The 24,110-nt window shown below is 38.2% G+C and overlaps 1 protein-coding gene across 1 annotated transcript in view; it reads right to left on the bottom strand.

The window, feature by feature from the left end:
• Positions 1-456: 456 nt before the first annotated feature.
• The window catches only part of shcbp1 (SHC SH2-domain binding protein 1), a 40,472-nt gene continuing 16,818 nt past the window's right edge, over positions 457-24,110 (bottom strand). Inside the window, exons 8-14 of the mRNA XM_078210254.1 lie at positions 22,876-23,050; positions 21,821-21,941; positions 19,373-19,504; positions 11,994-12,112; positions 7,976-8,062; positions 6,532-6,682; positions 457-1,978 (exon numbers count right to left, since the gene is read on the bottom strand). Coding sequence (XP_078066380.1) covers positions 1,635-1,978; positions 6,532-6,682; positions 7,976-8,062; positions 11,994-12,112; positions 19,373-19,504; positions 21,821-21,941; positions 22,876-23,050 — 1,129 coding nt within the window. The 3' untranslated portion in view covers positions 457-1,634. The remainder of the gene's footprint in view (positions 1,979-6,531; positions 6,683-7,975; positions 8,063-11,993; positions 12,113-19,372; positions 19,505-21,820; positions 21,942-22,875; positions 23,051-24,110) is intronic.

Consider the following 24,110-nt stretch of genomic DNA (forward strand, 5'->3'; position numbering starts at 1 on the left):
CCCCCCCCCCCCCCCCACTTTTCCCATAAAGGCTCCAATTTCCTGGTAAATGGATTGTCAATACACTATTAAAGCAAATGAAAACTTCCAAATTGGAACTCAGAATTTATCATCACATAACATTAATTACTCTTGAGAATTGAACAATTTATCAATCATTTATATGGAAACATTGAGGGGAACAAAATAGTTTCCACCATAGCTCTCAACTCCTTATATGCAATAATTATGAATCGGAGTAGCATATTGGCCACAAGTTTTATAACATGTAGTCTTCTGGTGTTATGTTTATTCAACACAATGTACTTGGGATCTTTAGCTCTTGTAATCAAACTTAGTATTTGTATCAAATAGTCATCCACCCTGAAATTAGAGCCTGAAGTTTCAAATACCTGTGATAAACTCACATTCAAGGGAAAAGCAACATTTATCACAAAATAATAAAAAATACTGCTTGCAATGTAAGGCACTTGGATATTTAATTTAAAATGTTTGCAGTGTAATTAGGTTTTGTTTGGAATAAGGGTTTCAGTAATGAAATCAATAAACATTAGACACTAATTACAACTGGCAGTGGCATGAACCGAAGAAAGCAAAAACAGGTAAAATTCAAGTTCTTTGACAATGCAAATTAAATAAGTCACATTTGCAAATATAGCAGAAATATGTTCTCTCATGCTTACTCGCAACTTTACCCTGCACCAAAACACAATTTAAATAGTAAAATTGGTGCTCATTCAATATTATTGCAAAGTTACATGATTACATCTGATAAAATTATCAAGCATATTTCTTTATTCAATAAAGTGGTGAAGTTCACAAGTTGGTATAAAGCAAAAGGAAAATTATTCAAAGTACACACTCTTTACACCTGCAGGCGAACTGACAGGAAAAGACTGAGCAAAAAATCAGTTGTATCGGTGAAATGAACTATTCATTTTCTATCGAATTAGAACAGAACCGGAGTGAAACTAGAGGTGAGAAAAGAATCCCGGTAGATGAACATAGTGATGAAAATAAAGGACAGAAATTAATGAAATTGCAGGAAGAGATTTTGTCTGTAAAATAAGTCAAGTAGTACTGGTGTATTGAGCATGTCAGGGTATTTGGGCTGTGCTGGGGAGAGGGCATTAAAAGAGGAAGACAGTTACCAAGGGATCCCTGCTTTTTTTCAAAATATCTGCACATCTGGGGACCAATAGTTCCAATAATAGCATGTGAAAAATTATGAACACCAAGCATATCCCACTATTACAAACACCACATTTAGATTTTACATTATATTTCAGAAGCTAATTGAAGGGCAAAGCAAGTCTCTTTCTGCAGTTTATGGAAAAGTATTCCTAAATCACCTTAAACACTACACAATTAATTATCAATGGATCAGCTCTGATTACATTGTATTTGAATAAATAGATTTTGAGCTGGAATGATGACAAGCTTGATTAAACAGACTTGCTACTTAGAACACCTTCAGAACATGGCTCAGCGCCAATCATTTGCTGGGCATTGTGATTTTGCTATTTTACACATACTACTTAACTATAAGCTGATGAAAAATATGTTATACAGCTGCTTCATAAATAATGTACAAATATATTTCATACTTAAGGGTTTATATACATGGCTTAAAGTTACGAGTACACAATTCCAAAATTTCCTTTTCCATTTTTTTTAAAATGATTACTCACAATGGATAGAAACATTTCTTGTGCCATTACATCATCAGTCACTACGTCATTTATTCTACTTCTGGACTGTTTCCTTTTTTTTGCAGAAGTCGAAATTAGTTCATTTGTTACAGCTTCATCACATTCAGCAGCATCAGAAGGATTCAATTCTACAGCTTGTTCACATTTGTTAGGACTGCACTCAATTAATAAATCTGGTGCATTTTGTGTTTCACAACAATCAGAATTTAACTCCAAATTGTTTTCATTGAAATTGCTCTGTGGATTCTGATTTTGTTCTGCACCACCTAAAGGATAGAAATAGTAAAATTAATTATTCAAATTTTCATTTATCGTGCAATTTTCTGGTTTCATATAGAGTGCCATTGCAACATGCTATCAATTTAATCCTTTTTTATCACATTGCCTTTCTAATAGTCAGTAGGGGTGCCCGAATTATACCTCAACCTATTTTTCCAGATAACTAAACAGTTTTCCAGAAATGTTCAATTTCTGCAAATATCAACTTGGTGTTGGGAAAAGGGGAAAACGCTCACTAAATCACAACCAAAGCAAGTTTTGAACTCAAATATTGCAGCGCAATTAGGTTTTGTTTGGAATAAGGGTCTCAGTAATATTAATAAACATTAGACATTAATTACTATTGGCAGAGAGATGACAATCAAGAGATCTTACTTAGTACATACTTCACAAGGCATTATACATATAAACCAGAGGAATCATATTTCTATTCAAAGACGACAATCAGTCATACATTAGAAAGAACATACATTAGGAAGAACCAGATGTTGAGTTAGAGTTTGGTTTAGTTTCAGATTCCAGCATCCGCAGTAATTTGTTTTTATCCAGTGTTGAGTTAGAAATTAAGAACTGGATACTACAACTCTCAAAGACCATCCAAATCAAGAAAAAGGAGTTGAGAGAGAGATAACTGATCTTCCAAGTTTGACAAGAACATGATTGTGAAGCCTTCCACCAGATTGAATTTGTGATGTCAGTGGGAAAGATTTAGAAACCATAATCAAGAATAAAATTAATAGCCTCTGGCACAAAGATAGACCAATAAAAGAAATCTAGCAAAGATGCATCAAGATAAATCAATATTCACCAAATTGAGTTTTTTTTAATGAGGTAACATGGAAAAATGCAGTTGATGTGCACATGGACTTTCAACAAGTGTTTAATAATGTACCATATATTAGGCTCATAAACAAAGTTAAAGCCCATGGCTAAGGGCCAGAAAGGTGGTGGCGTATGGCTGTTTTACAGACTGGAGGGAGGTCTACATTGAAGCTTTTCGAGGTCAGTACTAAAATCTTTGTTTATGATGTACATTCAGGATTGGAACATGGGTGAAATAGAGACAATTTCAAAATGTGCACATAGCTGGAAACTTCTAAGTTTACAACAAAAGTGAGAATGGTGGTAGTAGACTCGAAGACAGAAACTGGTTGGTGGAATAGCCAGACACACGATAGATAAAATTTAATGCAGAAAAGTTGCTTATGGTACAATTTAAAAGGATGTGCAAAAATAGGCCCGGGCATGTTTGTGCACAAATTAAGATAGCAGGATAGGTTAAAAATCTGATGGAATGGTCTGTATAAACTGAAGGAATAAAACAATTGAAGAATAAAAAACAGGACATTATGCTAAACCTATATGAAGACACAAGTTTGGCTCAAGAAGGAGTATTGTGCTTGGACACCAAACTTCACGAAACATATGAAGAATTGGAAGAGGATATAAAACAAGATTGTAGAGTTTACAGTTAAATGGTTAGATTCAAAAAGGTAGAATTATTTTCCTTGGAGCAGAGATGGTTAAAAGGAGATTTGATAAAGCTTTTTACTCTTTTAATTTTTCCTGATTTTAAATAAATAAAAATTGCTCCCAGTGGCTGAAGAGTTGATAATAAAAGTACACATATTTACAGTGACTCGCAAAAGTACCAGAGTTAACATGGCTAAAACTTTTTACCCAATGAACAGTTAGAATTTGGAACACACTGCCTTATGAGGAAGTGTCTACTGATTCAATAGTAGCCTTCAAATTATTAGACAAATACTTGAAGGAGAAAAAACTACAGAGATATGGAAAAAGAGCAACAATGTAGGAGTAATATAGATTGAAAAGAACAACAGTGTAGAATAACATATATTGCTCTTCGAATGGCCTCCTCTGTGCTGTAGTATTTTATGATCTTGACTACGTAGTGGTAGAAGTCTTGGGGAGAGGTACTACTGAAGTAATTTTGAGCTGTCGCAGTGCCGTAGACAGTACATACATATTGCAGCCACACTGCACCGATGATGGAAGGGTTGCCTGTTGATTCTTACAGTAGAGGCACTGAAGTAAACCTTTCTGCCCTTAATGACAACAGCTTAATTGTTTCTGAAACATCACTCAAGTGGGTGATTATTAATCACATTGTTGACTCGAGTGGTGTAGATGATGGACAGACTGAGGACTATAAGAATACAATTTAACCAAATTCAAAAGTTGGCCAAAAGTTACCAGCATGGCCAAAGACCTTTCCAAAATAAACATTGCTGCTGAATGCTGCAAGCTGTTTTTCACAGATAAAGAAAACCTTGGACAGGAGTGAATTGCTGCGATTGTAACTGGTAAAAAGAGTTTCCAATGCCTGTTAAGATAGTTGAGAGGATCTGGAAAGCTAGTCTTGACCATTACTCACTGACTGGCACTGAATTTGTGGGTGAGTTTTTACTTCAGGGTTTTAGATAAAGAACTCAATGTACTATTGAACAATTTGTGTTAAGAACTTTTATAGGGAGAGGTTCCCATTGTGATTGTATCTAGGTTGACTCCTGGGATGAAAGTTTAAGATGTTGTGACAGAGTACTCGCTACACAGTCAGGAAGACAACTAGGTAGGTTGTCATTTGAAAAGCTGCTCGAGTCACTGCTGAACTGACCACTTGCTGATGTTCTTAAATGAGGATTTTGCTTGTAGTTAAAGTAAAACAGCAGACTTATGCACGTGTGTGTAATCTGGGATTACTCAGTACCATCAGATACTTGTAAACTGGTAAATCACACCCAAGCACAAAGAACTTATTCCAAAATTCTTTGCTTTGCAATGTTTGTTCCAAAGATCAGAACTCTGCAAATTGCTAACAAAAAGAAATTCTTATAGCAATCAGGAAGCAAATCAGTCTCTGGCCTGCTTTTGTTGCTATGGTGTTACTCTTGTGAGAGACCTTACACTGTATATTATGCTTATCAAATATAGACAGGGATGCTTATTGCTATCTCTAAGAATTTCAAACGGGACAAAAACCTACCCTGACTGAATCTATCAGTCTGTGACTCTGAACAAAAGAAGCTACCTGGCATTATCAGAGAAATTTGCTTACTGGTACCTCTGAACAACCACAAATGACCCCCTGGGGGCTACACAGGCTAAATTCAAAGAGAGCCATACAAAGGCCATCTGCATTCCATACCAGGGCTGACCAACAGAAGACTGCTCATCTGCCAAGACAAAGGGCCCCACAACCTCCCTTTCAATTCTTAATACTTGAGACATTTAACAATCTTGGGGGCCCAGACAAGGGAAACATGTTTTTTGTCGAGGACAATGGGGAGATGTAGGCATAATGTGAGATGGATCTCTGGCTTGAGGCACCAGTAATATTGCCTTACTGAACTGCAAAGCTTTGGGCTGCTATTTTACCATTTGACGAGCAGTTTCACAGACAAGGAGATCTGAACCAGTTTGGACACCTGACCCTCATCCACACTGCTCCTGTTGGAAATTATGTGCCATCATCTACAAGGCAGATTCATTTCTATAGGCCTGTCTCATCATGTGAAGTCAGCATTACCAGAAAAGTGAATCCAGTCTCAGTTTTCAGCTCACCAAGAAGGAATACCTCATTGGACTGTGATTCTAGACTCTGGAACCCACGTGAAACTATATTTATTTTCTTTGTGGTCTCTGCACCGTAAATTTTCCTTATCCCTTTCCCCTCTTTTATTCTATGAATGCAAAGAAGATAATATTGCAAACATCCTCCCAGTGTATTGAGTGTGGGCAAACAAATTCACGCTCGAGTTTGCTGTGGGGTTATTTATAGAAAATTGGATCACACCCAAAACCAAGAGGTTAGAAAATATGCCACCACTTATAAAGAGGGAAACAAATCGAAATACCTTTCCGTGGTGAGAGGAGAAATTAGTGCTGTTTAAATTAACCTCCTTCCTGTCAGTAACAATATGGTTTGATCAATTTGACATTGATAAATGCTGACCCACATGGAAACATGGAAATTGTGGTTCCATTGAAGGTCATGTTGAGGTGGCTGGACTTGCTCATTCAAAATGACAGCCATCCAGCAGTTAGGAACAATGTTGAAGTGTAATCCTGGAATTTATGTGGCTTGAATGTTACTGTCATTTATCAGTCCATGGTCTGGATTCTATCCAAGTACTGCTGTACGAAGCATAGGTTTGTTTCATAATCAGAGTGTGAATGGAACTGAACACTGGTACTAACAGACTCTTTCCTGACCATATGATGGAGGGAAATTCTCTATCATTTCCACATTTCCTGTGGAATTAAATGCATTTAACAAAAGCATATAGATATTGTGTTGATAGCCTATTCAGTATATTCAAGATAATTCATTGTAAAATTATAATTTATTAGCATTAACAGATCAGAAGCGGGTCATTCAATGTGAGGTCCATGTCAGAGTTTCTCAGTCTCCTCCCCCCATCTAACTCTATGAGCAAATACTTTTATTCACTTCTTCCTGTTTCAGATCATATAAGTAACAAAGTTAATCAATTTACAATAAATCTTTGCCACTTACTAATAGGTTGTGTTACAATTGCAGAAGGAGTTTTCTTTTTTGGAAAGGGTATTGCAAACTTGGCCATTGTAATACCGTAGTCTTCGTGATTATGAATCAGATTGTTCATCATTGTTATTTTTGGCACATCGTAGAGCTCCTCCATGAAATTCTGCAACAAAAGTACAAATGACATGGCATTCTGGTCATTCATGACACACTTACAGGACACTTTCATACACATCTATTATCAAGCACAGTATGAACATGCATGCATCTTATTACCTCTCTCTCTCCCTCTTCCACCCGATTAAAGTTGAAGAATTCTAGAAGGCCCGCCAGCAGGCACTGGGTCTGCAATACGATTTCCCCATGTCCAATGAAAGTGAAGCAGACAACAAGCAAATCTTCACATTTCCTGCTTGCTCATCTCCATGACTGTGGCATGCAGGCCAATTATAAAACTGTTGAGGTGCTGCATGCTCAACAGGGGTTCCAACTTCATGGAAGGCTCGTCTCAATTAAAGCTGAACTGCACTTCTTAAAGCCACCTCTAAAAGGTGCAGGGCCATTCAGGCTGCAGCAGGCCCGAGAAACTAACCCTGATCAGAAAGAAACACAACAGGACAAAGTGGACTCCCAGGAACTCAGCCACAGAACTGGAGACGTTAATGCCAGAGGTGGAAAGAAAGTAGTCATCTTTTCAGAGGAAAGACCCTCCAGGCATACAATTCAATGCAGTGAGATGAGATAGCTAGAAATTAATGCTAGGTCATGAGGAGCTGGATACAGTGCTAGATAAAGTTCAATAGCCTCACACGAGCAGTCTAGATCAAAGAATGCATGTTGAAATGACATCTCTTACCAATCTCTCACTCTTCAATGTGCCACTTCTCCATCACTCCCCTATCACAATCTTGAGTCATGTCGAACAATCATATGCTCCACCTTACCCTCACATGCTTACCACTGCTGCAAGCCTCATACCCACACCTCACAACTTCCATATACTCCTAACTATTCAGCCATAACAGGCACATCACACAAGTGCTGTACATTACCTTAATAAACTTCATCCTCTATTGCAAGACATGGTGACAGATAACAGGAGGCAGTGGCAGCAACAAACTAGCAGTGGGAAAGGGATGGCTGCATGTCTTCAACCTTTGGAGGATATGGTGCTCAACAATATTGGCACAGCAGTCACTGAGGCCATGAAAATTAATGTCACTGAAACCACATTCACTTGCCGAGTCTCTATACCTCCTTCAGCAGGGAACTACTTCCCTACATCCTTGTGCCATCTCCAATCATCTACTCTGACCTATCTTTTTGACCAAACTTTTGATTACCTTTGCTGGGTTGGCTTTTGTTTTCTCATCCATTTCAAAAGAATTTATTTCTCTATATAAAGGCACTACATCAATGCAAGTTGCTACTGTTGTCCAAAATATTTTGGGCTTACCTTGATGCGTATTCCTTCTTTGCAGTGATGTATATCATTGCCAAAAAGCTCACAGGTGCTGGTAGGATAAATTTCAAGTCCTGCACCCTGTTGAGAACCATATTTTAATGATTTTTCTGTTAAATCTTCTATGTAGATAATGCATTTTGGAAGGTCTAATACATATAGAAAATATATAGTAAATGGCAGAAACCTTAAGAGTATTGATAGGCAGAGGGATCTGGGTGTACAGGTACACAGGTCACTGAAAGTGGCAACGCAGGTGGAGAAGATAGTCAAGAAGACATACGGCATGCTTGCCTTCATCGGCCAGGGCACTGAGTTTAAAAATTGGCAAGTCATGACGCAGCTTTATAGAACCTTAGTTAGGCTGCACTTGGAATATAGTGTTCAATTCTGGTCGCCACACTACCAGAAGGATGTGGAGGCTTTGGAGAGGATACAGAAAAGATTTACCAGGATGTTGCCTGGCATGGAGGACATTAGCTATGAGGAGAGGTTGGAGAAACTTGGTTTGTTCTCACTGAAATGACGGAGGTTGAGGGGCAACCTGATAGAAGTCTACAAGATTATGAGGGGCATGGACAGAGTGGATAGTCAGAAGCTTTTTCCCAGGGTGGAAGAGCCAATTACTTGGGGGCATAGGTTTAAGGTGTGAGGAGCAAAGTTTAAAGGAGATGTACGAGGCAAGTTTTTTTTTTACACAGAAGGTGGTGAGTGCCTGGAACCCACTACCGGGGGAGGTAGTGGAAGCAGATACAATAGTGGCTTTTAAGGGGCGTCTTGACAAATACATGAATAGGATGGGAATAGAGGGATATGGTCCCCGGAAGGGTAGGGGGCTTTAGTTCAGTCGGGCAGCATGGTCGGTGCAGGCTTAGAGGGCTGAAAAGCCTGTTCCTGTGCTGTAATTTTCTTTGTTCTTTGATAAAAGTGCTTTTCCCCCACTTAATCCTCTCCTAAGAAACACATTTCCAAAACAATAACATGTTTCCCTCATTTGCGGTAATAAATTTTCATTTCATATACTTACTTTCCAAATCTCTTTGACTAACAAGTTAGCACTTTAAATCATTATATTTACTTTCAGTTATATGCCTAAATACATGAGCTTCAATCAATATTGCCCAGCTAAGGGTTTTTTTTTCTATTTTCATTTACATTATCCAGTTTCTTTGTTTAGTTGAATTGAGGGGATGGGAGGGAAATATTGCCATAATATTGTCTTATTTTGCTTTTCGCAATCGTTCTTACTTTAACTACCAAATTTAAACACTGTACCAGATGGTTTAGAGGATGATGACAGCGACATAAGGAGGAATTTCTCCAATTGTGTGAAAGGGTTACATACTGGATTCTTAAAGATCTGCAAGGTAAAAATGATCTTATCTCATTGAAAAATATAATTCACTGTTCACTGGATGAATGCTTTGCAGCCAGATAATGCAATATATTTTCTCCAAGACCATAATTCCCTTATAGTATATCTGGAAATATGAGCTAAGTAGATGTACCTGCAATTTAAAATTAAACCCTTCTTTGGGAATTTGTTGTGTGCTCTCTCTCACAAATGCTGGGTTAAGTATTCAGTTTCATCATGTCAAACACATTCTTGTGATTTCTTGAAAATTAGTTTTTGAGTCAATCATTACCCCCATTAATGTGAAAACTAAATAGACATTAAGTAATTATGAGTTTCTGTTGGAAAATATACCTCAGGAATGTTGTGCAGCTTGCAAATATCAAGCTGAGTCCAACATTGGAACAGCTGATTTAAGATCTTTCATGGGAAATGCAGTACACTTCAGCAATTAGAACTTTTTAAAAAATGTTTTGCCTGGAACAAACTACCAAAATATGTGCATGTAACAAATTTCAAATCGAAGGTAAGCTGCTAGCTAGTTTTGTCAGAGGAATCTCCTCAGTTATCCTGAATTCATTTATTTGCCTCTCCCAGGAGGGAGCATGATTAAGAGTGGGTGACGTGTGTGCAATTATATACCAAGTCCGGATGTGGCAGGCTCGACATGCTTGAGAAATACAGCAGCACAATGTTGTTAAAAAAAACATTTAACGAGCTTAGCTCAAAAATGTAACTTTGCATTGCCTCAAAAGACTCAATTAAAATTGCTAGCATTACTTTAATTACGAACAAATATTCAACTCCTTCACTAAGTGAAAATGAACTGCAATTACAAAACTGTTTTCTTCAAAGTTCAATTATTGCTGAAGAAAATAAAACCGTGTGTTTAAAGAGGTACTAGTCTCCAGTTGAGGAATGTTTCCTGGTGTGCTCTAATCTTTAAACTACGCAGTTAAATCAATTATACAATGTTAGTTTTAAATACCTTCAGGAAAACTATTTCAATTGCTATTCATATTCAAAACAAGTCATGTCCTGAATAAACATTTTGCTGTTCACTTTACAGAGTAATCAAGTCAAGTGCACAAAAACTAGTTTCTAGAGGCAGCTGCAGAAGAAATATGTGAGAAGTCACTTTAGCATGAACGCATTCAAGCTCATCTGCAAAAAGCCATTGCTCAGTTATTCGGACAGAATAAACCCCAAAACAGATAATGTTGTGCTAAATTTCTTACTAAGCATGATTATGTGGAAACCATTGGTTGAATCTGATACAAAATAAAATGCGTTTGGAAACACGCAATAAGTACAGTGGAGAAAATTATGTTCACAGAAGCTTCAGTTCTTTTATATTGGATAGTAAAACCCTAGGCATAGAAATGAAGACAAATATATTTAGTCCCACACCCCAAGTATAATAAAAAAGGGAAATTAATAAAAAAAGAAACACAATGCAAGTTCATTGCCTCACACAAGGTGAAATTCTGGCAAACAACCAGTGTTGATAATCAATGTTCAACTGTACTTTTAATAGATAACATCTTTAAGAAAATAACTTGAAAGACAACAAAATAAAACTTCAATCATTCAATCACTCTGCACCTCACAGCCTAATATAATCCTAGATTCATCTTCTATATCAATATTTTATTTCCCCCAGCTCAAAAATAGTCAAAAAAATGAATTAAATTTCATAGCTGAGTTTTCAAGAAGTAAACTCAAGCTGTTTCTTGACCTGCTTTTGTAAAATGCTTTGATATCAAATTTTTGATAAAAGTGGCCACAAAACAATACCAGATTTAGGCATCCCCACATATTTCTAATTTCAAAAGACCTGGCAACATTATTTCTCAGTATTTACCAGCTCTGCTGATACCAGCCCCTGGGAACTTCCCAACTATATTCTCTGATGGCATAAACAAAAGGGAAAGAAGAAAATCAACGAATATCTCTCTATAACACTCTTTACACACATCCTACCAGCCACAGCAAGTCCTTCACACCCCTCTGCATCATGCCTAGTTTGTTGCCAGAGAAGGGCAACACGATGCCTCACAGTACCCAGGAATTTGGGTTCAATTCCAGCCTTGGGTGACTGTCCGTGTGAGTTTGCACATTTTTCCTGTGTCTGCGAGGGTTTCCTCTGGGTGCTCCGGTTTCCTCCCACCCTCCAAAGATGCACAAGTTAGGTTGATTGACCATGCTAAATTGCCCCTTGGCGTGAAGGGGATTAGTAGAGTAAATAGGTAAGGTTACGGGGATAGGGCCTGGTTGAGATTGTTGACGGTGCAGACTCGATGGGCTGAATGGCCTTCTTCTGCACTGTACGGATTCTATGAATCAACATAACTAGTTATAAAGCAGTCAATTTGTGAAATGCATAGAAAAGTGTATTTCCTAACCAATTATGTAAATTGAAAACAAGAGATGTGTATAGAAATTTGTTCTGGAAACAAATATACAACTGATGCAGTTAGATCGAATTCCGATCAAGTTCAGAGCAGAGCTGTGAGCTTTCAGCATGCTGAAACTGAATATTCTAGCATGTCATTACACAGAAGGGATTATCAATTATTTTTCATTCAATTATTTAAATTATGTTCAAGTGTATTTATAGACCAATATTTTGTGTGTAGATTTATCATTAGACTATACCTTTGCTCCATACAGATCACAATTTTTCATATGCAGTTTTGCTGAAGTTCTCAATACGACGCCAGTAGTGTCACATTGGAATACACAATTCTCAATAATAGCCTGGCCCTTACGAACACCTAAACAGTTCAAACACAGAAGATTAGACTTTTTTCCATTTTATTCATTTGTCTAAATTAACAGATTTTCCATATTTTATTGATTATAGAAAATAGTCAGTGTTTTAAGTGCAGTTTGCTCATCAAGCAAATTAGACTTTATTAAACTACATCAGTTGTCAGCACAAAAATTGAGATGTTTAGCACATAGCAAAACTTCCACTAAAAGATAAATGTTCTTCAATATTCAATTACCAAATCCTTTTTCCACGTTGTTGCAAAAATCTTCACCCTAGCCGCACAATTGCTTATTAGTTTTGCCTGTAACATTCACCTGACACCCAATTTAAATGTTAGTCTTTAACTTAGCTGTTGGTTCAGAAGCTATCCTGCAGAATCACTGCGGTATAACTTCCATGGAATGGCAATCACAGTTCATTCCTAGTTATTTAGCCTGAAATATAGACTTTTGGACTTGGGCCAGGTGAGAAAGGTGCAGTGCAATGAATCCTGAGGCTTTGCGTTGAGGGCAGATGAGTCAGAAGAAAAGAAGGCACTCCCCCTTTACCACAGTGCCAGTTTCTGTAAAGTAGATAGGTTTGAAAGGTCCAGCCAGTTTGTGAAGCTAGAGAGAAAGAGGGTACAATTGGAGGGCAGAGGTAAAGTGATCAGGGAAGTGATCAGTGGGGGCCGTCCTGGGGGGATCACAGGGTAGTCGGAGGTTCCCGTGGAGGTTGGGTGAGTACTATAGTTAACCAGGAGTTAGAAGTGGTTTTAATTCTTCTCACATTTCCTGGGTTACGATTCCTGAAAGGCGATCAGAACCATTTGAATTTTGCCATTCAAATCAGAGTTTTGGATTGCAGGGCAATTGCTGTGCAATCTTTACAACGGGAACTTCCGGAGTGGAGCACATCTTTGGGGTACCCCCTGGGTACGACACCCCAGAGCCCACAAGTTATAGGCCAATGCATCTCTCAGCATCAAAAGTGGATCGCTGGCCCATCAACCTATGCTGGTTCTTAAAAATGTTTAATTCATTTTAGTCCCACAGCCCAGAACGTTTTGCCATAACTATCCAAATTATTCTTGTTCAGCTAACATGTTGTCACTTGTAAACCTGGGCTGCTCAAACGAAATTGGTAATCAATCAAACACCAAAAATCTATAAAATTATTATAAATGTTTGCCTTCTCCATATTTTACATTCTGAAAATCACTACCATACATCTAAGCTTGAAGTCAATAGTTCAGAACACAGCGCAATAAATTATCACAAACCTGTGTACATCATATATACAGATCAATATTTCAGATCTATCATTTAGAATGAAATGGGAAGGATTTAAGGATAAAACAATGATACTGTTATTGGTTGCACTGTCTCCTAATTCACGACTCAGTTTATTTTCTACACACAGATAATCGGTGCAGCAATTTATTGGAATAATTATACAAATACCGAGTGCAATTAATCTCAGGCGTGAGTCAGTATATCATCTATAAAAAGCAAGAGAACAATACAGGTTGTTCATGTACTGATGGTTGATAAGAGCTTTAGTTCTCCAGTGCCACAATCGCCCTGAGAATGAGGTCTCCAAGAATACTTTCTCAGCAGATAAGTACAAAGTTGCTTAAGGTTCATTATCACCCTCAGTTATACAGCACACTAATCCATGTTTAAGTTTGAATTAAAAATTTTGCAAGTGATTGTTTGAATTAAAAATTTTGCAAGTGATTGTTGCTCTACATTTGGGTAAATAATTAGAAAGGAAATTGTTAATGCTGCGAATATACAGCTATTTAATGGCAAGCACTCTCTGACCTGTTTCTATACAAAACATTGAGATTTAAATCTGAATTGCATGTAGTGCGGAGCCTTCTTTACTAACACCCATTAATCATATTAAACTCAAACTGTGATAACTTCTCTTTAAAAAGGTGGTAATATCAAAAAAAGGAAAGCATTCAGCAGTTTAAAACTGTAAAGGAATATATAAAAGATACCAACATACCAGTTATTGCCAGATTAAAGAAAGTAAAAATTTAATTGTACATCAGCAGTATAAACTGATGCAATCAGAATCTATAAAGCAAATGAAAAATAGCTTCTACTTTGACTGTATTTGCTAACTAGGAATGTCTGGCAGCTGGCACAGGAATAGCTGGCACAAAGGAAAGTGGTTGTGGTGATTGGAGGTCAATCATCTCAGCTCCAGGACATCTCAGCAGGAGTTCATCAGGGTAGTGCCCCAGCCTCAACCACCTTTAGCTGCTTCATCAATGATCTTCCTTCCATCATAAGGTCAGAAGTGGGGATATTTGCACAATGTTCAGCACCATTCTTGATTCCTCAGATACTGAAGCAGTCCATGTCCAAATGCAACAAAACCAAGACAATATCTAAGCATGGGCTGACAAGTGGCAAGTAACAGTTCCACCACACATGTGCCAGACAATGATCATTTCCAACAAGAGAGAATCTAACCATTGCCCCATGACATTCAATGGCATTACCATCGCTGAATCCCCAACTATCAACATCCTGCGGGTTACCATTGACCAAAAACTGAACTGGACTAGCCATATAAATGCTGTGGTTACCAGAGCACATCTGAGGTACAAATACTGCAGCGAATAAGCCACCTCCTGACTCCCCAAAGCCTGTCCACCATCTACAAGGCACAAGTCAGGAATGCAATGGAATACTCTCTATTTGACTGGATGAGTGAAGCTCCAGCCACACTCAAGTAGCTTGACACCATCCAAGACAAAGCAGTCCAATTAACTGGCACCCCATCCACAAACATTCACTCCCTCCACCACTGGTGAACAGTGGTAGCAATGTGTACCATCTGCAAGATACACTTCAGGATCTCACCAAGGCATCTTAGGCAGCACCTTCCAAACTCTCAACCACTACCATCTAGAAGGACAAGAGCAGCATACACATGGGAACACCACCACCTGAAAGATCCCCTCCAAGTCATTCACCATCCTGAATTGGAAATATATCATCTTCACTGTTGCTAGGTCAAGATCCTGGAACTGCCTCCCTGACAGCATTGTGTGTTTACCTACGCTCAGACTGCCGCCGATCAAGGCAGCAGCTCACTGCCACCTTCTCAAGGGCAATTAGGGATGGACAATGAATGCTGGTTGAGCCAATGATGCCCACATCCCATGAATGATATTTTTTAAAGCCTGACAATCCAGTCAGCTATCAGGTATGAGTGGGAACTTGATCATTAAGTGGTGTTTAAATTAACTCTCAATTATGGATGGATTTGACTTCCTTAGCTGGGATCTTAATTCCTAAAATGTATTAGGCAAAACATACATCCAGCAGTGCAGCACACCACCAGGAAGCGAGATCTGAGATTTGAAGCATTGGAAACTCAGCAATCTATGCAACAGTAAATTAAGTTGATTGGAATGAATTTTGACAAGTTGATTTCAATTGCTAACCATCAAAAGACTTTTCACAATATACAATGAGTAACTAATCATCATCCTTTCTGCCAAAGAAAGCAGATTTCAAAATTAAAACAAAATGGCATGAGGAACAATGAGACATAAACAGTTCATCTGAAGATAAGTCCTGAAAGTGAAAGGCACATAAGTGATCATTTTTCTAAAATATTGTGAATAGTCTCTAAAGCAGCCTGTGATTTGTGCAAGAACAGATATGAAAATTCTGATAGTAAAAACATTTTTAACAATTCAACTACAGAACTTAAAAAGCATTAAATCCATTATATGGAATTACTGATTTTTAAACTCAAAACGTAATTCAAATGTATTTCCCAGATTAAATCCCGTCATGTATAATCACAAATTGGCCATTTTTTTCATCATAGCGCACTTAATATTGTCTAATTTGTGTCCCAACAGGTCAATGTAATGTGCCTAGTGCATGGGTGAAGAAAGTTAGCACCCTTCTGACTTTTGTGTGCACGTTTGCTTCTCATTTTCAGCCCATACTGCTGGCCAGCAGCAATCCGGAAAAGGGAACCAATTGTGTAAGTCTTTTCCTCTCAGTACACAGCCTCTCAATTAGCAAGTCCTCATCCGTGCTTCCCCGTAGTGCAACATGGAAACTGGATTCCATGCAGCCCTGGGCTAAAAGTTCAGAGGAACCTGGAAGAGATATGTCTCTCAGGCATCCACTTTACAGATCCACCTGTGTATGAACACATCTTGACACTCATGAACCAATCACCCAGCCATGGGCAAATAGCGCCACAGCCTTGTGGATACCTCGGGAGAGTCAGACACTAACGGACAAGAAAATCTGGAATGGAACCGAAAGGCAGATTGATGTCCAAATATGTAACCTTCTGGCAACTCCTCCAACAAAAGCGGTGTCAAACGTAGTGCTTTGAATTAATTTAGACTCCTGGGGAGGTCAGGAGGGGAAGTCCTGATGTTTGGGCACACCATGGTGACCATAAATTTTGCCCAGGCTTGCGACTGGAGAGGACACTCCACTTTGCAGCAGAGTATTAAAAAAAATGGAAGGCAGCAGTTAAGAGTGATCAACCCAACACGATTGGCATAGACTACAGGCTGTTTCTGACAGTGGGAGGGACCATCGTGTTCTACCAGTCAGCCATGGCCACCTCAAGTTGGGATGCCCAGACCAGTAAAGTGCTGACCTGCCACATCCCATCTGTTTCAATGAGTGTTTGGAGTTTAGAGTCTCTACTCAACAAGTGGATGAAATCCATTGCCAATCTTCGATTGCAACAAAAAAAAACTTGCCAACAGCAGATCTCACTAAAACAAAAATGTTACACGTTCATTGGCAGAAGAGTTCAGAGGAAACAAGTGACCATGGGGTAGATTTCACTATAAGGAACTTGCCACTCTCAATGATAGAACCCTCCCCCTCACACACACACCTCAATATGTTCTCTCCATTTGCCCTTAAATCAAAAACAGGGCCAGTTAACCTCATGAGCATCTAGGCCCCAACGCTGTGCTCCGCCATAGAGGCGAAAGCCCAGTCCTATGAGTAATTTGACACAGTCATCAGCAGAATCTCCAAGTCAGAACATCTTTACTTATTGGGGAATTTCAACGCAAGAGTGGATGTGGACCATGAGACATGGCTGTCCTGACTTTAACATCATGCCCTGGGAAAGGTAAATAGGAAAGGGCAGACACTCTAGGAGCTGTGCTGCCCCCATGAGCTTTGTGTAACTAATACCTTCTTTCAGAATAAACCATGCCACAAGGTATCCTGGAGGCATATGAGATCAGCACATTGACACCGGCTCGATCAGATCATCACCAGACGTGACTCTCTGAATATAATTAAACATAATTGATGTGCAATTAACAATGAGAAAAATCCTGGAATACTATGTGCAGTTTGGTCTCCATATCCAAGGAAGGATATATTTGCCTTGGAGGCAATACTGTGGCATTCACTAGATTGGTTCCTAGGATGAGTGAGTTGTCCTATAAGAGGTTGTGCAAATTGGGTTGATGCTCTTTGGCGTCAAGAAGAATGAGAAATGCTCTCATTGAAACATACAAAATTCTGAAGGGGTTCAACAGCTAAACACTGACTGACACAGTCTAAAAATCTAGAATAAAGGGCAATAGCCTCAAGATAAGGCATCAATCATTTTGGATGGAGATAAGGAGAAATCTCTTCACTCAGTCATGACTCTTTAGAACTGTCTATTCCAGAATATTATGGATACTCCACTCAATATACTCAAAGCTGAGATAAGTAAATTTTTGATCAAGTGGGGATCAAGCAGAAAAGTAGAGTTGAGGCAGATCATGATTTATGGTCATATTGAATAGCAGAGCAAGTTTTGTGCGGCCATATGGTCCACTCCTGCTCCCATTTCTTACGTTCTTATTGAAGAGAAGTATAAAACCAAAACTGACACAAGCACTTCATTGTTAAGAATCTACTTCCATTCTCAATTTCATTTACACTATTTCTCATTACTGCTCCTTGATTGTCTCTCTTCTCATTCACCCACCAGATTTCACCATTTCTCCTCTGTCCTCTTTCATTCAATTACCAACATGGGCTCTCAAACTTGAACGGCAACTAAAATCCAAATAACTTTACATGGCCTATTTGCTGCTAAAGAATCAAATATTGCATTGAGGGTTTGTATTTGTTGCAGTTACAGCATTAATTCCTGTTGAATTTTACTCCTGATAAATGCTTTGTTAAAAATTCCAAAACGTAAGCAAACAAATATCTTACAATTTTTTGAACTAAAAACTTTCCTAATGTACAACTCCAGACAACAAATCTGTATTTTACCTATAATCATTCCTGCTAATTGAAAATAAATTGGGAGGTCCTACTTTTCAAATTAACATCCCAATTTTCCTCAAAGAGTAACCCAATATATGATATTGGTTATTCACTATAATTCCAAACTTCAGCTCCTTCTCCACAATAGAAGTGTATGAATATAGGATGCTCATCATATAGTTGATGAAACATGACATTTTAGAAGAATTGCCCAGCCACGAAAAGGTTTCAGAGAAGGAAACACAACAACTAGGCAGAGTGAGAGAGAAAGCCTGAGCACTCAAGATCATAACCTGCAAAGCAGAAGTTAATGTCAAAGCTGACAATAGATTATTAACCTGAAATGTTAACTTTGGTTTTCTCTCTCCACAAATGCTGCCTGACCTACATGGTGTTTCTGACATTTTCTGTTTTTAATTTCCAGCATCCATAATATTGTGCAATTGGAATAACAATAGTAATCAATAAACACATTAAACCTATTTTCAACCAAATTATGTTGAAAAGTTATTATTCCAAAAAAGTGAAACCAAGATTAATGAGTTTTATCATTAGTCTTCAGTAATTTAGCAGAAGGATGAGACAAGTTTTTGCTGCACATCCAGCATTAAATAATTGACATATTAATTCCAAAAATTGAGATGAGCTACTTCAGATGGAAGACTGTCTGTTCAATTACGATGAATTGCATTCATTGTGACCCCCAATAACTGTCAACCCCAAAACTATATACATGACTGTTAATGTATATTTAATCACATTGAGATGAGTTTGTGCTCGAAAGAAAGACACGTCCTCTGACGTGTGTAAAGGCATCTAAAGCAGAAGAATGTACTACTAATAAGGAAAGCATAACTGAGCAGAATTGCAGAATGGAAGGGGTTTCTATTAATTGTTTTGAATTTATAAAGTTAGGAATGAGAAACATCAACCACTTTCTTAGATTCCTCAACCCTTTCTCATATAGTAGACATCTATACTCTACTTACATAGAATACCCTCTGTAGCATCATGCTGAATAAATTTCAGGTTGGATATTTTTACACAACTGGCTGTGCAAGCAACAAAGGCGTCTCCTTTACCTTCCTTTTCCAGCACAACATCATCAGGAGGCCCGTAACCTAGACACAGAGAAAGAAAATATTTTCATGATTTTGTGGAAAACAAGCCGCAACAGATTTGTGGAGTATTAACAGTTCCTAAAATGCTCAAAGATCCCAGAAAATGCATTGCACAAAACTATGTAGCAACTATTGTGGCAAAGCATTGTTGGAAGCACAAGATCTCTCCAGGTCATACTATTCCTCAAAGATACCAACTAGCTTTTTTCTCTATTCCAAACTATCTTTTCTCTGTTCTAAATCCTATACCAAATGCTAAAATTCATGGACTTGTTGCCTGCACCACTTCACTCCCTTACCCTAGTCCATTGGGTCAAAACCTCTTCCATGAGTCCCCCACCCCTGCCCTAGCCCTGAAAATGCACTAGAATTTATTTCCTATCTGCCTCGTGCCCTGTGAACTTATCCTGTCCAAAAGACTCACTTTCTCTACCACACACCCTCCGCCCCCCTTCAGCTCTATTTTGATTCATTGCTGACCATCCAACTTTCTTTCCTGGTTCCCTTGCTAGTTGATATTAATGGTTCTCACATCACCCCTCTCATGAAACAAAGAGACTTCTCAGTCCTGTAAAACATCGAAAGTACAATATCCTGTTCCTCTCCAAAGTCATATTGCCCCTCACAAATCTATGCCAACCTCTCTGCAACTTAATCTGTGAATACCTCCACTTGTGCCATAATACTGAAACAGCTCAGTGATAAGTTACAGTCTATGATTTTGAGAAAGGCAAACTATGCTTCCTCATTCTTCTCAAATTGTCTGCAGTTTTGGGCACTATTGACCACATTATCTTCCTCTAACCCTTCTCCACTATCAGGCGGCTAGGTTGGACTGCACTCACCTGGTTCCATTCTTTTCCAACCGTGACCAGAGAATCATCTCCAATGATTTCTCTTCCCGCTACCACACAGTTAACTCTGGTGTCCCCCAAGGAACTATCCTTGATCCATCCATATTTCTCATTTACGTACTGCCCCTCAGTGACCTCATCCGAAAACACATGTGCTGATGACAACCAACTCTCCCCCACCACCATCTTTCTCAATCCCTTCTCTGTCTCTAATTGTCAGACAGCTTATCAGACATCCAGTACCAGACGAACAGAAATTGCTTCCAATTAAATATTGGGAAGACAGAAGTCTTTGTCTTTGATCCCATCACAAACTCTCTTCCCAGTCACCATTTTGGTGCCTGGTTCTGGTCTTCCCCAGCAGAGAAAACATTTCTACATCTACCCTATCAATCTTTTCATATTCTTAAGAGACCTCTATTTGTTTTTATTTTGAGAAAAGAACACAAGACTGTCTAGCCTTTCCTGTGAGTACCACATTCAGCTCTGGTAGCTGCTTAGTTAATCTTTTTTGCACCTCTCCAGTGCCTCTACATTTGTTTTAATTATTTGGAGGTCGGAGCGAATCACAATACTTCCAAGGTGTAATCCAATCAATGATCTATACAAGTTTCACGTAACTTTTTCACATTTATGTTTATTACTATATACAAATATATTTTATTAAATATCAAATTATTCCTAAGTTTGATAAGTGTACTTGCATGTGAGAAAAATATTTAATACCATCTAAGCTTAATATTCCAATAGGAGAACTGTCTTTAACTCCCTCTCTTCAGTTGTCCGCCTGCATCATTCTTAGTTATTAATTCAAGCACCATAACAACTGAAATTAAGACAGGAACCCATATTTTCTCTTCCCAAAGTTTTGTTCTTTGTTCCCATTCCCAAAATTCAACCAAAAAGATTTATGCTTTATCTTTTCCTTGTGGCTTGATCATATTGAATAAGATAATCATTGTTGGGCAGGTTGTACAATTACATGGGTGTTGGCTACCATTCAGATCCAAGCACTTTGATTGCCCTGTCCATTTCTATGTTTCTTCTAGCTTTTGCTAACAGTACACACTCCCTCAATCTCTAACTCCCACCCTCTCAGTATTATTCATATTTGTCTGTGGTTGTTGAATGAAACCAGCAAAACAAGTCTTTCATTTTCACTTTGAAAAGGTTGCCAAAAGATTTGATAAGCACTATTATGAATGCAAATCTTCTAATCACCAGTCTAGTGACCTGATTATTTCTGATTAATACCAGAGTATTAGACAAGCAAAGAAAGCAATAGTTCATAAACCACGAGATTCAAACTAAAATACATTACAATGGTCAAAGTTCATATAACATACATATAAAACTTTTATAAGAGTTGATAAATGGTATTGACATATTACCCTTTTTCAGATTTACAGATAAGAAAACCTGTGTAAAGTTGCAACATGTACACATTATTCTCCCAGCCTACCTTCTACTTGAATAGAATCAGCAATGCTGAAGTAGCCATTCACATAGTAATGACCAGGACAGATAACAACAACATCTCCTTCAAAGCAAGCATTTATTGCTACAAGTGGATCACTGTGAAACTAAAACAAAAGATGGTTACAATAAAATATTTACTCATTCTTGCAATAAATACATTTCATTCACATGCATTCAAAGCAATTTCCTAGAGGTCAGCTTTAGACTCAGCATGGTTGGGTAGTTTTTCATTCTTTTTAACACTATAATACTAACTCTATAATATGCACGTCCCCTAAATTTCAAAACTGTTTAATGATCAGAAAAGCCAACATGGGGAATTTGCCTAGTATTGCATGCAAACAGCCATTTATGATGTTTTTGTAAAATAATTGCCAGACTCTCTCAAATTTGAAAACATGCTGATCGGCACAGCAGTTTTCCTAAATCCATGCTGCTTGACACAACATAATTTTCCTAAATCTTAACCTAACTGGATTACGATGAAACATTAACAAATTTTACATCACAAAAGCTTAGAAATGATTAGCTCCTTTGGTAGCACAATCAAATTTGAATCAGAAGGTTACAGGTTTAGCTCACATACATGGAACTCATTATGTAGCTGGCAGTACTAGTGTCAGAGAAATTATTCTTTGGGTCATGTTAAACCAGGATCCAAACAGCTTGTTCCAGTGGTTCAGTTGCACATGAAAGATCTCAGGGATTTATTGAAAGAATGGGAGGCGAATTCCCTTGCCCTGGCAAGTTACTGTCTCACCATTACCAGAATGAATAACAGGTCACTTGTCTCATTGCTGTAAGCGATGTTGCAATTATTCAATGCCAGCAATAAGTCACTGCTCTTAAAACGTAATTCATTCTGTTAATAAATACTAAAGCTTATTTTTCTGGTGATACCAAAATGTTTATAGAAAGATTACAAATTTGTCTACTCTGCAATCCCTCAGGATTGTATTTTGGATTGTGTTAATAACTGAAAGTAATGATTTTATTCAACTAATATTTCATTCATTGATGGTCAAGGAAAATCAGTACCTCCAGCACACGTTCCTGAGTCACTTGGTCTGGGTTTAGCTTCTCCCTCAGCAGAGACTGCAGCAGAGTAACAGTCATGGAATTCGAAACTACATGAATAACATTTTCACCTGAGGGACGAGTTCCTTTAGCCTGCTTTGTTGGCAATCCATAGCTATCCTGACACAGTATGTACCTAAAAATAAATTTTCTCAAAGTTATTGATGTTTTCGTTAGGATCAGAGTTTCACCTTTATATATCCTTATCCAAATTTCTCTCAATTATTATTAATCGTCACAGTCCCTGAGCATCAGTGCTGTAGGTCCTCGGGACAGTATTCCAAGCCTAACCATCTTCAGCTGCTTCAATGACCTTCCCTCCATCCTAAGGTTAGACGTTCGCTGTTAATTACAATGCTCAGTTCTATTCACAGTTCTTCAGATAATGAAACAGCTTGTCTGTGCATGCAACAAGGCCTTGGATTGATAAGTGGCAAGTAATATTTGCATCTTTCAAGTGCTTGGGAATGACCAGCTCGAACAAAAAGAGAATCTAACCATCCCTTCCTGACAATAACCATCACTGAAACCCCACCATCAACATCTGGGGGTCACCACTCAATTAAAATTTCCACATAAAATAAATGATTGAGAATTAGAAAGTAAAACATAAACTTTAAAAGGAACTAATAAAAATACATGAATCCTAATAGAGAAATTTGACATTTCACTAATGTTTTCATGGGCAGTGAGGGTGCTGAGCAGTAATTTTGAAGTTAGCTTATTTTGCTGAAAATTTAAATTAAGTGGTGAACCCCAGATGTTGTTGGTGGAGACCAGAAACTTAACCTGACCAGCCACAAATATTGTGGTCGTAACAGGTTCAGAGACCGGGTATTCTGAGACAAGTGACTCACCTCCTGGCTCCCCAGTCTCTCCACCATCTACAAGGTGCAAGTGTGATGGAATAGTTGCCTCTTGTCTGGATGAGTGAAGCTCAAACAACACGCAAGAAGCTCAACACCATCCAGGACAAAAATACCCCACTTAAACAACCTCAGAACATTCACTCTCGTCACTCCTGGCACAACATGATTGCATGCACCATCTATAAAATCCACTGCAACAACTCAACAAGGCTTCCTCGACAGTTCCCTAATCTGAAATATATATTATTTAGAAGAGCAACTGCAGCAGGCACCTGGGATCACCATCATCTCAAAGCCACTCATTATCCTGATTTTGTAGTATATCAC

This window comes from Mustelus asterias, chromosome 4 (genome assembly GCF_964213995.1).
Source record: "Mustelus asterias chromosome 4, sMusAst1.hap1.1, whole genome shotgun sequence".
NCBI lineage: Eukaryota > Metazoa > Chordata > Chondrichthyes > Carcharhiniformes > Triakidae > Mustelus > Mustelus asterias.